This window comes from Mustela lutreola, chromosome 16 (genome assembly GCF_030435805.1).
Source record: "Mustela lutreola isolate mMusLut2 chromosome 16, mMusLut2.pri, whole genome shotgun sequence".
Lineage (NCBI taxonomy): Eukaryota > Metazoa > Chordata > Mammalia > Carnivora > Mustelidae > Mustela > Mustela lutreola.
Genome location: NC_081305.1, coordinates 26,043,959 through 26,058,751, shown reverse-complemented (window position 1 = coordinate 26,058,751; position 14,793 = coordinate 26,043,959). Strand labels below are relative to the sequence as shown.

Here is a 14,793-nt window from a genome sequence, read left to right as displayed (position 1 = left end):
TTAGACTAACACCTCTGTAGAACGAGGCTTTGGCTATGCCAGCTGCCACCCCCGAGATGTGAATGAGGCCATCCTGGACCAGTGTGCCCCAGTCATGCTGACCCAGGCAGAAGACTCACCCAGGAACCCATAGAATTAGGAGAAAAAATAAATTACTTTTAAAAAAGTGTTAAGTTCTGGGTGACATGTTATACCATGAAAACTAACAGTGTTAATTAAACAGCAAAAAGAAAATCCAATGGCCAACAAGAGCTACAAAGAAGGAGGTTCTGATTCCTGTTATCTCTTGACTCGGCCACCTTTCTCAGTTCCACTGGAAAGTTCCTATGTAAGGATCCCACGACAGAGATCTCAATGTAGGTTAAAAGAGAAGCAAAAAAAATCCCTTAGGGCACGTGGCTGGTTCAGTCAGTAGAGCCTGCGACTCTAGATCTCAGGGTCATGATTTCAAGCCCTAGTTGTGTGTGGAGGCTACTTAAAAAAAAATTAAAAAAAACAAAAACAAACATTTCACGAAATTCTCTAAGTATCAAGAAAGAGTCTTCCTGAGTTCTCTGTCCTCTCTGAAATTTCTTTAACAAATATACCTGAAAAAATTCACTGCATATGAATGCCACTTACCTTAAGTAGCTCATACATATAAAACCGGATATCAAAGTCTGTCAGGATCTGGTAAAGTTGCTGAAACAGATTTCAGAAAAGAGAAAGTTAATTAAGTCTCATCGCATCTTGTCATCCCAAATACTGCTCATCATTCTCTGTAAACTTACTACTTAAGTCCTAAAGAACCCCAGAACTTTTTTCTACTACCCGTCTGGAACAAATGGGGATAAAGGCCAAGGGCAAGGGTGTAATACTTCTGCCTTTGTTGGGTGTGGGAGGAGGAATTCCAAGGGAGAGAAACATTTAATTCAACCTGGATCTTTTAAAAAATTGGTTCAATGTTCCATGATTTCAACACCTCAAATTACATTATTGTGGAGATGAAGTCCAAGTTGTCTGACCATCCTCATATTCTTACTACACTTCAAACTAACCCCACTGGAGCAGCACAGTGTCCGTTAGAGAACTATGTTCTGAGTGGAGATCAGAACTTCATTGGCCCATGTGGTAAAAAGTGGCAACACAGTGTGTTTGCTCAAAAAGAAACAGGAAGGGATGACTGGGTGGCTCAGTTGTTAAATGTCTGCCTTTGGCTCAAGTAATGATCCCAAGGTCTTGGGATCAAGCCCCACACTGGGCTCCCTGCTCGGTGGGAAACCTACTTTTCCCTCCTCCACTCCCCCTGTTTGTGTTCCCTCTCTTGCTGTCTGTCAAATAAATAAATAAAATCTTAAAAAAGAAAAGAGAAAAGAGAAAAAGAAACAGGAGGAAAATGACTACTCTAGCTCTTGGAGATGGTAAGAGACTTAAGAAAGGAGTAGGGGAGTTGAGAGAGAGAGAAAAAAAAAAAAAGAAGAAAGACAGGTACTGAAAATGATTCCAGGCCAAAAGAACAAACAAAGAGTTCTCATACTGGGACAAAAGGCACACCCACTGGGAGTCTGCTCTTTTTTATTTTTTAAATTTCCATTTCCAAGAGGCAGAGTAGCATTAATACATCCAGGTTCATTAAAATCATCACAAATCTTCATCAGAAACTATACCAACACTTTTATTTTAGGTAATCAATTCCAAGTAGATCTGTTCCCCATCAGTCACAAGTAGCACTTTCTACAAAATTAGTCAGCACAACTTTATTAAACATATTTTATTTCTTTATTGGAAGACTCCAGCAACAGAGGAGAGCTCTCAAAGGGGCACTGACCAGCCTATATGATGTGTCTGTGTGGAGCAAAACTACACATCTCTATTTGTCTGTAGTTACAGGAATGATATAAAGACATAAATAAAACACGGCTTCATATATATGTGGGGGGGGGGATGGACAGCAGGAGCACAGTGAAATAAAGGAGATTTTTCACTGCATACTATTTTATATTTTAGATCCATGTAAATACACTACCTGTTCAAAAAGATAAAACAATTTGCCAAGAATTAAATTTAGTATCTTCTAAGACCACCAGGATTTAGCTTCTTTCTCAAATTTCCCTTGTTAAATAAAAGTAGTTCTCCCTCTAGCTTAGTAAAAACATTTACCTTCATCAACCTCAGGCAGCAGAGGGCATAAGCCCATACAGACCAGTCCACTGGTGGTGTCTGGGCTGGGAAGAAGCTACACTCAGGAACAAGGGGCACCACCTCTCCTGCTCAGGTGGGACTTGGCTGCGGAGCAGCCAAGCACTCAAGTGTTCTGCTCTCCTGCAGCTCTGCACTGCATGGAAGACTTCTGGGCCAGCACACCAACAGCCTGGATGCACAGATGCAGGCTGAAGATACTATCTCTTTGGGTGTCAAATCAGCTCCTCCTCTGAGAATTAAGGAGATCGCTCCCAGATACGGAGCCAAGTTGAACTCCAAGTCAATAAATAGGCCATGAAAGTGAAGTGAGCATTTTCTAACCCGCAAAGGGTTGGACTATTTTCTTTCCAGAGAACAAATATGGGCTGTTTTATCACTTGGACCTTTATCTGTGGAAGGCTTTCCTCTCCTATCATGTGGCATCTATACAAAGCCATCTGTGTAAATGGTGTTAAGGCCTAACAATATATGTTCTTGGGCTGCCAATATAATATTTCTAGCTACTCCAACCAGTATCAATTTTATGTAATATAAAACAACAAATGAATATAGTGGTTAGGTCTAATACACTATGAAGTCCCAAATGACAGGCTGACATTCACTCTCATTTCTCAGGAGCTCTGGGTAGGAGGAGCCCAAACTACACCTGTAACATTTTACCACCTGGGCCTAAAATTCAAGACTTGCCAGGGTCCACAGTCTGGCTTCTTCCAACTTTTGCAGCTCTGTCTCTATTGCCACCCTGGGGCAGGTGGGGGTCACCAACCCCAACCAAACGAACCTGCTGGCCCCCTCCACTCTTCCTTCTCCAGCGTCCCCACCTCCCCACAAACCTAGAAGATCCCACCCGGCTCCCTTAGCCTGCAAGTCAAGACAGCTGACAGGTGTCCCTTCCTTCTCTGAACCTTCTGGCTATTTACTGTCCTCTGCAGTGTTCAGAGGACACAGACAGCAGACATGTCCCCAAAGTTAATGTTCTCCACTCAGGTACTGAGAGCGACCTGAGGTTCTCAAGATAACCTCACTCGGCTGTGAGCAACAAGAGGCCGCTCCACTCTGCTTGCACCCCAAGTCCCACGCCAGCACCCCCACATATCAGGACACACATGGTAGGGAAGAAAAGGGTACTGTGGCTGGTGGTTAGTCGCCAACTGGCTGACTCAGGATCTCTGCTTCCCCTCCTCCAAGCATGCCAGGGGCACTGTACAACCTGGTCCATATGCTAAATGCTCAGATAACACGACAAAGGAGGAGCATATGTGGTCTATATTCCACCCCATCAATGGTGGTTCTCAGCATGCATCCAGAAGGCAATCGATAAATATTTGTCTTTGATAACATTCACCAGTCAATGGAACAAAATTAAAACTATCTTCCAGGAAACTTAAGTGTGAAGAGTCCATGATGAGTTATAAAGGGAAATTTCACAAGAACCACACTTTCCCTCCATTCTTCTTGGCCAGCTATGTGGAGAACATTGTTAACCAACCAAGTGCAAAGTGTTGGCAGGAAGTTAGCTTTGCTTATATTTTCATGAAATAAATGACTTATCAAAAGCAAAACAAGCCTATGCTTCCCAGAAGATTACAAAGGTGCTGAGGAAGATACTATTCACCAATCTTAGCTTGGTTCCAAAGCCTCAAACACACTGGCATTTTCTCAGAAATCAGACCTACTCCAGGACGGCTCTAGAGGCCCAAAGTGGAAATATCCTGGGACTTTTTATTAACCTCAGAAAGTCTGAGGAGGACAATGGGAAAAATGGCAATTTGGTCAACTGCCTCAGACCCTCCTTGGTCTAAAACTGCCACCCAGAACGGAATGGCCCCATGTGGCCTCACTCTCACTGTATACTTGTTGGTCCTCAGAGACTGTGGGTGTACTTTGGCTGCATCATGATCAACCCGAGGACTGTCATTCAGGAGGGCTATGCAGCTCAAGAAGGTTCCCAGCCACATGTGGGAATCACAGACACAGCAAACTCTCACCCTGCACACAGAGCTTGCAGACTCCCTCATATACACAGCTCAGTCGGTGCCCAGAAGTCCCAGTGGTCCCCAAAGAGGGAGAAGAAAATGCAGAGGCAGTGGGATATATAGTGTGAACGGTGCTTAATGCAGTTGTCACCAGTACTGGCATTAAAACGTAACCCCCAAGATCCAGAATAAAATCAAGGTCAATATTTTTAGAAATTTACAGAAGCAGAACAAATCATTAATCAAGAAAATCAAAGTTATTACTAATCACTAGAACATGTCTTACAAAGAAGATCCTTTCCACATCAAACTACTACAAGCATTAACAAGGCCTCAAAACATCAGCTAGTCAAGGCCCACCTCTCTGGGAGTGATTTAGAAATTCTCCATAGAGCAGTATGCGTCTACCATCTTCTCAAAAGGACCCTCTTCAGGATCCCTTACCAATCTTTATAATGTCCAGATGATCTATTTTGTATCACTATAATGTCACAAAAATTAAAATGTATATTTTAATTTACATTCTTCCAAAAGCATAGAAAACTGAGAAGCATGTCTCAGTAGAAACTTTTTCTGCCACAACTATACTTCAGCTTCCTTGAGAAATTGTCAAGTTTGAGAGTTTTCTGGAACTGTTCATTTCAAACATTAGAGAGACTGGCTTTTCCTACTCCTTTGTTCAGAAGTTTGTCTTTTTTGGTAAATGTCATGATGTACCTTTTATGACTGCTCTGATACATAGGAAGCATAAATGATAATTTCAAGGCAAAAACCAAACAAATCAGTACCTCCACCATAAAACGAAGTATCAAGGGGAAAAATGAGGAAGGCCATAGAAGATCTGAATTGAATTAACAAGCTTGATATTAAAAATGGCCATGCACTAAAGTCACAAAGCCACTGTCAACAAAGTCCAAATAACGAACATTATGCAGGTCATGTTCCTCAGGACACAGTGCAGCCAAATCAGGAATCAACAATGAAAGAATATTTTTGTTGAAAAACCATGTGGCTCCTCTATCACATTATTCACCAACATATGGCTATGAAGGACATTCTTATGACAATAATTACCAGAAAACTCTTGAATATGGACTCTGTACCATGTATCAGATGGCATTATCATAGAAGTATTAAATGCCTTAAGAGTACTAATAGTATTGGCAGGTAGGAAAAGGTCCTATCCAGTTCCAGTGCTAGTATATTTAGGAGTGAAGTATCATGATGCTTACAACTTACTTTGAGAAAAAAAGAGATTGGGGCTGGGGTGGGAAAGAGAACTAACAGCAAATGTAATTATTAGCAACTGATAAATCTAGGGGAAAAACACGACGGTATTACCTGTGCTACTTCTTACAATTTTCAATAGATTTAAAGTATTTCAAAGTACAAAGTCGGGGGAGAAAAACCCAAATCCACAAGTTTGGAATTTGTACCTCTTCTTTTCTAAAATAAAGATTTTATTTATTTATTTGAGAGAGAGGGAGGGGAGAGATGAGCAGACTCCAAGCTAAGCGCCAAGCCTGATGGAGGGCTCCATCCCATGACCCAAAGTAAAGCCAAGTGTCTAATGCTCAACGCACTAAGCGACCCAGGCACCCCTGGAATTTGTACTTCTAACGTGAAAACTACACAGGAATGAATTCTATAACCATGGAATGTGTAGCTGAGATGGTGCTTGGGGGGCACAGACTTCAAGCCCACTTACCGTCAATCAAGAAAGACAGAAATACATGAAATGAGCAGACTTCCACTCGAGAAGGTAGGGGGGAAACAATGAAAATCCAAGAAAGAAAATAGTTTAGGAACAAAGAAGGGAGGAATAAAGAAAATAATTAAGACAGGAACAGAAATGAGGAAATAGTAAAAACAGAAGCATTTGAACAATAAAACCAAAAGCCGTTCTTAAAGTATTAATAAGAGAGATCTCTAGCAATACTGGTAATTTTGAAAAAGAAACAAAAGGCACAAATAATGTTGGAAATGTAAAGGAAAACACAATTACAAACATATTACAGTCTTTAAGCCCTCAGAGAATTCTATTAATAACTTTATGTAAATATGAAAGTGGACAATTTTAGAAATAGATACCATCCAAATAAACTCATGAAGAGACAAGAAACCAGGATAAACCTTTCACTTACATGTACATACATTCTGAAAAGGGAAGGATAGTCCAAAGGCTCCCTTTCCTCCCAAAAGACAAGTAGATAATCCCTATTTCATATAAACTTTGAGAGAAGAGAAAGGAAAAGCTGCCCAACTTATTTTATGACGTTAGGATAATCAGGAGTCTACAACAGAAGGAAATTATGGATACAAAAAATGCTGAAAAGAATAGGCTGCAGTTTCTATCACTGCTGACTCATCAGATACTAAACCTGGGACAAACCTCCTCTGAGCGACACCTTAAATCCAGTTACTAATACACTTAACAGTAAAATGAAAAAAAATAAAAAGAAGCTTTTGTAAAAAGATAAACACAGGACAAAATAAAAAAAGCCTGAAGGGCATGAGGACATTAAACTAGCTGATTTCCCTACCTGTGGCCTGTCATACTACCTGGAGCAGAAAACGACCATCCTGTCATGATCTGCTTTTCCAAAATACACATCTACTATCTGGATATTTAACAATCTTGTAAGCTGATTAAAATGGTAGGGCCTGACCATTCAAGGGGCCCCCCAGTGTGACACTGCAGCCCAAACACATCCTACACTCTGCATCTTCCTGAAGTTCCTCTCCAGGAACAGTGAAAGGAGGGGGGGTTGGGGGATTCATTCACAGTAACTAAGAGAATGGAAGAGATGACAACACTTTGAAGCAAGACAAAAATGTCCACTGACAAAGCTGAAAACTCTGCCAAGAGCAGAGGGGGTCCAGAAGCAGACAACCTCACATGGAAGAGCTACGGAAAAAGGCTCACAGTGACCCCAGGTATCAGTGAAAGAGAGTCAACAGATTTCAGCTGAAAACAGGAAAACAAGTTTAAAACACCACACTGAGGGGCACCTGGGTGGCTCAATGAGTTAAAGCCTCTGCCTTTGGCTCAGGTCATGATCCCAGAGTCCTGGGATCGAGCCTCGAGTCGGGCTCTCTGCTCAGCAGGGAGCCTGCTTCCTCCTCTCTCTCTCTCTGCCTATTTGTGATCTCTGTCAAATAAATAAAATCTTTAAAAAAATAAAACACCACACTGAAAATGGGGGGTTACATGAAAGCGCACCTAACATTGCCCACGGGGCTCCTCCGCTGGAGGCCAAGAGGCCCGCAGCCAGGCTTGCATCCTCCAGACAGGGGCTGACAAGCAGTCATCAGTCATTTCATGACTCTAAAGAGTAGACAGTCAAAAACCATGAGATTTCAGACAACTGTAACACAGACAAAAAACAACACACACACAAAAGCATTTGAAAGAAAAACCGAGAAAAGAGCATGAAGAAGAAAACATTGTGGGATGGGGGGAATCCACACATTCTCGGTGAGAAAATAGAAGATATTACATAAAAGAACAGGACACTACTTTTAAAACTTCTGAGAACAGAACAGAGCTAAGAGATGAAGTCTAACATTTGAATGAGCTCTAGAAAGTGAGAACAAAGAAGAAAAGGGAAGAAAATCAAAAGAATGTTAAAAATATTGTTCTAAAACGGAAGGACATGAGTTTCTAGATGGAAAAAGCCCAGCAAGTGTCCAGAACAAAAGATAAAAGTGACGATTCGAAGGAACATCATTGTGAAATTTCACAGACTGCGACTCAAGAGAAAATCCTAAAAGCTTTCCAAAGAAAAAATCAAAACCCAAACCAGATCACATAAGGTAAAACCAGAACGGCTTCAGTGGTAATACTGGAAAAAGCTCTTCAAAATTCTGAGAAAATTATTAGTTACAACCTAGAATTCTAGGCCACAGCTAGTACGTTAAATGGAAAGATAAAATAAAAACGTTTTCAGATATGCAAGCCTCAAAAACCATGAATTTTCCATGTCCTCTTTCAAGGAAGCTCCTGGAGAACATGTGCCATTAAAACATCCCTTTGAGAGTGAAGATGCAAGAGAAATTAAGATTTCTCCAGGGAGTTAAAAATTCCTCCAAACCGATCTTTTACGTGCTGTTAAATTCACAGGGCAGTTGTCAATTTAAGAAACACAAAATACTGACGTGAAAATTTTACATGTGTGGCCAAACAGCTGATAAAAACTCATTAAGGAAGCAGAGACATTTAAAACTTAGGGTATTTCACTATGAAGTTTCATTTAGACCAGCTTTTAAACTTGGTATTTAGGAAAATGCTTGGTTTCATTAAAAAATTGCATACACATTCCCACTCATGTACTTACACCTTGATAAACCCGGGTCTCTCATGGCAAAAGTGTGACTGGCCATGTGTATCAGCAGAGAACTCTACTAGTAAACACTGGCAGGCTGACGAATATACTGACATCTCCCGCCAAGAGCTCACTGCTGACTTCACCTTTAAGGAGTCCCTCTAACAAGGAAACTTGTTACACATGGGAGAGCTACACTGTACATAAAACTTGCTTATTGTTTCACAAATTATAATATCCATGTTTACTTATTTTCCACTAGTTAACCTAATTCAGAGTTGTTTTAGAGTGACTACCTAAGACAAATTAAATGTGAGATAAAGTTGTTATTTTCACCCAAAAGCCTCACTCCTGATACCAGCATCTTTCAACTGCTGATGTGGTTTTGGCCCCAACTTCCGTCACAACAAAATCACAAGCTTATGATTCACTGACAGAGGGATTATAATCACCCAAAAGTTCTCCAAAGACCCCTCAAAATCAACACCACTATTTTGTTTTTATACATGGATTCACATTATGTTCTACCATGTCTAGAATAACTAGTCCCTAAAACCTTACCAGAAGCTAAGGTTGTAGTGTCTGAACAATAATAAAAACAAACTCAGGAAAACCAGCTTAAAACCATGCTTTCAGAAGAACACTTCAAGTCTAAATTAATACGCATTATAAATATAAGAAATGTAAATAATCCTGGATGGGGCTTTTCTATAGCACAGGGACACTTAACTAGCTTTTCTGGATCATTTGCTTTGTACAGTGTTGGTAAACACACAACACTCTGACAGCTTGAGTCCTACAGACTGCTTCTTTTCACAGGAGCCCTATAACCATTTATCACTTCCTATCAGCAAGGGTAGGTTCCTATGCAAATCAAGTTATCTCCCTAAAACCATGCTGTCTAAAACAGGAGTGTTACAGACGAGGTATTAACTTAGACCCAGCCCAGCAGCTATTCCCAGAGTAAGCAAGGCAAAGGGTGATGAGTAATTTCACCAAATGCAAAAACCCTACCCACTTTCTGCATCCCTATACTCATGCGGTAAGGAATCCGGATTTATTACTTCCCACTCTCACCAATGATTTCCTGGTCCCCTCGGGTTCTAGAGTGTCAACAGTACTTATTGCCAACTGCCCATCCCCCGTTAACCCCATGCCAGAAAGAAAAAGCATATACGCACCTTAAAATCTGTATTATTGATATATTCAAATACCAAAGCTGGGGTCTTTGACTGCAAGAGAGAATAGTAATGCCTTATAAGTATTCAAACAGTAAATGTGCTTTGCTTCTGTTGTACCGATCTATCCCCAAATCCCACTTAAATGAAAAAGGGATTCACTCATCAGGGAGAGCCTATTAAGAAAGTGTCCTCTTGAGACTGAGTCTGGAATTTGCTTCAAAATAAGTGGGCATAGTGGGTGGTGGGAAAGTGGGTGGCAGGGAGATAAAAAAAAAGTTGGCCACGAGTTGCGGCACTGCTCAAGCTGACTGATGTGTGCGGGGAGGTTCATTATCTTACTCCTTTTACTTTTGTAAATGGTTGACATTTTTCCTAAGTTGTTTTGTTTTGTTTTTAAAGGAGATATATTCTCTGACCAACCTGTCAGTGGGCCTGGCACATTATTTGAAGAATTACACTCTGCAGTATTCCAGTCTGCCAGCCACAAAAGGAGTGACATGTTTTCATCTTGGTTTGGCAAGCCAGAATTTTACAGAATTATCATATGTCATGGGAATCTATCATAGGCCTTTTCAGGATCCAAAAGGAAAATATCTATGATTATCAATCAGCAGGCTATAATGTGAAATTACTGCCTTGGCTACATACCACTAGAGAATGTCTCAATTTACAAAGTAGATGTGATCCCCCTCACCCCCAAATTATACATAACCAAGTATTTCTAAAATGCTATAATCTTTAATGAAGTGAGTACAAAATGTCTAATATTTCCTTGTATAAATTTTTCGAATGCCAGATTTACTTAAGTAAGGTAAAATAATGTTCATTAACAGTAATAAGCTTTGAAAATTAGGAGAAAAGCAGGGCCTTAAAGGGTTATAGAAAATCACCTTAGAAATCTTTATGGCTAAATAGTTTTGCTCAAGGAAGCAGGTAAAAGTCCCCTAGAAACAGGGCACAGTATGAGCACATGGGGCTTTGTCAGAAAGAGCAGCAGTCCCAGGAGCACTGGTCAGAGGGTTCCTCACTAGCCTGAAGGGGACAGGGCTTCATCAAGACCACCAGATCTCTCTACTGCCTGGGAGTGAGCCTATCTCCCTAAAACTTAGGGGAGAAGGAGGGCTCCCTCCATGGTTTCAATCCAATTTTAATTTACTCGTGTTCCATATTATATAAAACACACACATGCCTTAAGCAACACATTACAACACCAGTAAGACAAGTTTCACTAAGTTCTACTAACTTAAAGGCAAAGTGCAGAGGCCGCTGCAACCGTAATATGTACTGGGTCACGCTGCAGGCCGTTTTCAGTGATGATGGAGTCCAGAGTTAGTCATTCTAAAATCAATCCAAATTCCTCTGGCTGGGATATATTTTTAATGGCAATAAGCTAGAATCTAGCATACAAGCACTCTTTTCAGTCTTCTTAGGGTCCCGAAGGCAAAATTTTCCTGATTCTTCAGTTTAATGATACTGTATGATCTTGAGCAAATCACCAAACCTCAGAGCCTTCAGCTGTCCTATCTGTACAGTGTAACAATGTGGCCAATCACAGCACCGACTCCAGTGGACTGCTGAGGACTGTCCTGAGGTCCAGAACAGTGCCCTCCACAGTATGCAGTCAGTGCATGTTCAATAGCGCACCGTTTCTTTATGATGTCTTCAGCAGACAGAAGCAAAGACCTACCTCTTCAGCGAACAGCCAGCATGGGAGGATAGGAAAACAGGTGAAGTAGAAGAGATGAAGAACAGAAATGGGACGGGAGGTGGTACATGAACACTCTGGCTAATCACCTCCCAAGAAAACAAAATTAAATAGCACATCTAAAAGGGCTACAAAGTAAGCGTTTTTAACAAAAAATATTTAGTTGTATCAGAATATACAACACGAGCCCCAGGGGTAGACACTGAATTAAATTGTAGTAGGAGAAACAGCAAGATGCCTTCCTCAAAGGGTCTGTGGGGTTGTGATCTCTATGCCAGGTGTCCACGTGGAGATATTTGGTATTTCCCTCTGTAAGCCCAGACTTTCAGATGTCAGGCTTAATGAAGTGAAGCAAAATAAGGCCAACTGGAGGTAATAAGCTTTCAAAATTGGGAGAAAAGTCGGGGCTTAAAGAAGACATTCAGCAAACATTTGTGGGCTGAACTGGAACAAGGTAATAAACTGGGATAGGGATTTTTCTATACATACACTTTTAGGTTTCATAAAAGTGGTGGTGACTACTTCATCTTTGGGCCACCATGGTTTTTTCTGGCTTTCAAAACTATTCAGGAGTAGAAGATGAACACAGTCATTCCCAATATGTAATGATGTTTCTCATTATTCTGACATTCTGTGTCACACCACGCACACATTCACGCACTCACTTGCTCCTTCTCCCCCAACCGTCAGGCACCTACCACGGGGTCCTTCACAGTGTCAATCAGCTTAATGATATTTGTTCCACCACGAAGGTTCTCCAGAATCTTAACCTCTCGTTTTATCTTCTTTTTCTTCACTGGCTTAAATACACAAGAGTAATCGGAAGTGAGATTCCTTTTGAAGTTAATAAATAAAACCTTAAAACAATGTCAGCTAATCAAGTGGCTACCGGGCTATCTTGCACACCATGTCACGTTAGAGAGCGTGTCTAAATTAGAAAAGAGAAATCAAGATAAAAATGGGGACTGCCCTTGAGAATGTTTGAGATTAAGTTAAATACAGACTCATACAGCATATGTGTCAGATCTTTAGGTAGTTACATTCAGGTCACTTACAAATTTTGAACACCCATGTCATACTTTAAAAATAAAATGCCTAGATAACTGCCAAATGGAAGGCGTGCATTACAGCTCTGAACAGCTGTATATCATGCACTTGCAAATGGAAAAACTGAAACAAAATGGGGAGACACCTGCTCTTCCAATGAGTTACATGTAATTTTGTCTTCCAGGAGGGAAGACCAGTTCACTGACATCAAGTTACAAAGTTGTTTCCCAGCTGCTGGCTCCCATTTCCTGTGGCCACTCCCATTTCCTCAACATCTAGAATCTGAAATCAGCACAGACCTACTAAAACTCCCCAACACATCCCACTCCTAAAGAAAGAGATGACGGAGCAGCAGAGGAGAAAACGGGTATCTGATCCAGTACCGACTGGAAACCTCTACTACTTGCTAACCTTTCCATCTGCTAGGTAGCAAAATTAAAAATCGCAATCAGAAATACTAGCATTACATGTGCTATTTCTTGTCTTGAAGAATTTGAAGAATGTAAGCAGTTCTGGAACAAAAGTCACATCACAATTACATTTTATAAAGTACTCAGAACACTTAACTGGCATGTAGTAAGCACTCAATAAATGGAAGCTTCATTATTTTCATGTATTTAGTTAGTAACAAACCACAAAATTCCTATGTAGTGGACTCAGCCTAGCTGAACCATTTGCCCAAGGTCCCACAGCTGATGGTGAAGTATGGGGGCAGGATTCAGATCTAGACAGTGCCTCTGTAGGCCTCCCTCTTGGCCACGCTGCTCTCATTTCCCAAGTGTGGCTAGGAGAGAAAGGGAACTGGGGAAAAGGAGTATTCGATCACCGAGACACTAGACACTGTTCTGGTAGCACGGGTAAAGAAAATCCAATGGGTTTTCAATGAAGTAAGATTTTAAAAGCCTGCGTGTGTGTGCTGGTGGTGGGAGGGGAGAGAAATATACATATGCCAGAGACATCGTCATCTTTTGCTGGTCACTAAGCTACAGCTCTGCACACATAACAAAACAGAGGGAGATTATGAAACACAGAGCACCTGCATCACCTCTAACGGGGTGTTTGACTGACAGGCTGGAATCTGGCTGCATTCTTCCAAGCCAGCTGCCACACTTACGTCCACTCTGCTTTGTCTGGGTTTGTGGGAGAGTAGATCTAACTACTGTGTCTCTCACCCACTTCCACTTAGGAATTGTACTCATTCCCTTTTTCATAATTAGGGAGCTCAATACTTTGGGGGAAATAAAGCACTCAAACATGAAGTACAATTTAATTAAAAAACAAAAAACAAAAACCAAAACAGCCAGAAAAGGACATACTACAAAATAAGTAAGCTTCAAAAATGTCAATGTCAGGAAACAGACTGAACAACTGTTCCAGATTAAAGAGATATGACAACTGAAAGTAACACATGACCTGGGATTTTCTTTTGCTATAAAAACATTATATGGACAATTGGCAAATGAGAACAGGGGTTGCAGATTAGCTAACAGCACTGTATCAATGTTAGTTTCTGATTTTTGATCATGGCACTGTGGGGTTACATAAGAATTGTCCTTGGTTTTAGGAAATGCACATTACAGTAGGGATCACTGCAATTTACTCTCAAGCACATAACTACATGTGTTTATACACACACATATGTGTGTTTATATATAAAAGAGAGAAAAGCATAAAGCAAATGTTAACATTTGAGAAATCTGGGTGAAAGACATATGGGAATTCTTCTAACTTTTCTTTAAAGCTGAAGTTATATCAAAAAGTTAAAAGAAAAATAAAAGCTGGCTACTGTATCTATAAATTCAGCCAATGCTACCAGCATATTCAATGTAAGAAAATTCTAGAGTTGGAAAGCAGTTACAGATCTGTGAGAGTGGTCGCAGAGGAAAAAACACCCCACAGCCAGAGATCTGTATACACCAAAAACCTTCCTCTCCCCCTAACAGTGAATTAGTACCGGGGTAACCCATTAAGTTGCCTTTATGATGATGCCCCATATAAAGCCTTGCTTTGCCTTCCTGTTAGTCAGCAACAGGTCAGGCAGGGGCATGGTTCCTGGACAATGCCACTAAGATTTTGGTATCTTTCATGATGTCCTAAGGTAACTTATGGAGCAAGAGAGCGTATTTTGCTACCCAACTATCACCTGTCCAACAACTTCCTCACCTAGAAGACTGGGGACAGCAGGGCAATTCTGAAGTGGCACAACAGACTCTCACAGCACCTGGAATCCTCACATCCTGACAAATGACCAAGAGATCATTAAAATGGAAAAGGGACCTACAACCCAGGACTTTGCTCCAAAGCATGGACATCCACTCTCTACAGGAACCAGACCACAGGGAACTTCCTTTTGCCTCAAGCTTATTCCTCTGAACCTG

The 14,793-nt window shown here is 40.9% G+C and overlaps 1 protein-coding gene across 3 annotated transcripts in view; it reads right to left on the bottom strand.

Moving 5' to 3' along the window:
- The window catches only part of CSNK2A2 (casein kinase 2 alpha 2), a 37,930-nt gene that overhangs the window by 15,329 nt on the left and 7,808 nt on the right, over nucleotides 1-14,793 (bottom strand). For 2 of the 3 annotated variants that reach the window (XM_059151577.1, XM_059151576.1), the window contains exons 3-5: nucleotides 12,067-12,168; nucleotides 9,664-9,714; nucleotides 622-681 (exon numbers count right to left, since the gene is read on the bottom strand). In XM_059151577.1, the coding sequence (XP_059007560.1) occupies nucleotides 622-681; nucleotides 9,664-9,714; nucleotides 12,067-12,168 (213 nt within the window). The remainder of the gene's footprint in view (nucleotides 1-621; nucleotides 682-9,663; nucleotides 9,715-12,066; nucleotides 12,169-14,793) is intronic. The other variant, XM_059151578.1, reaches the window with a different exon arrangement.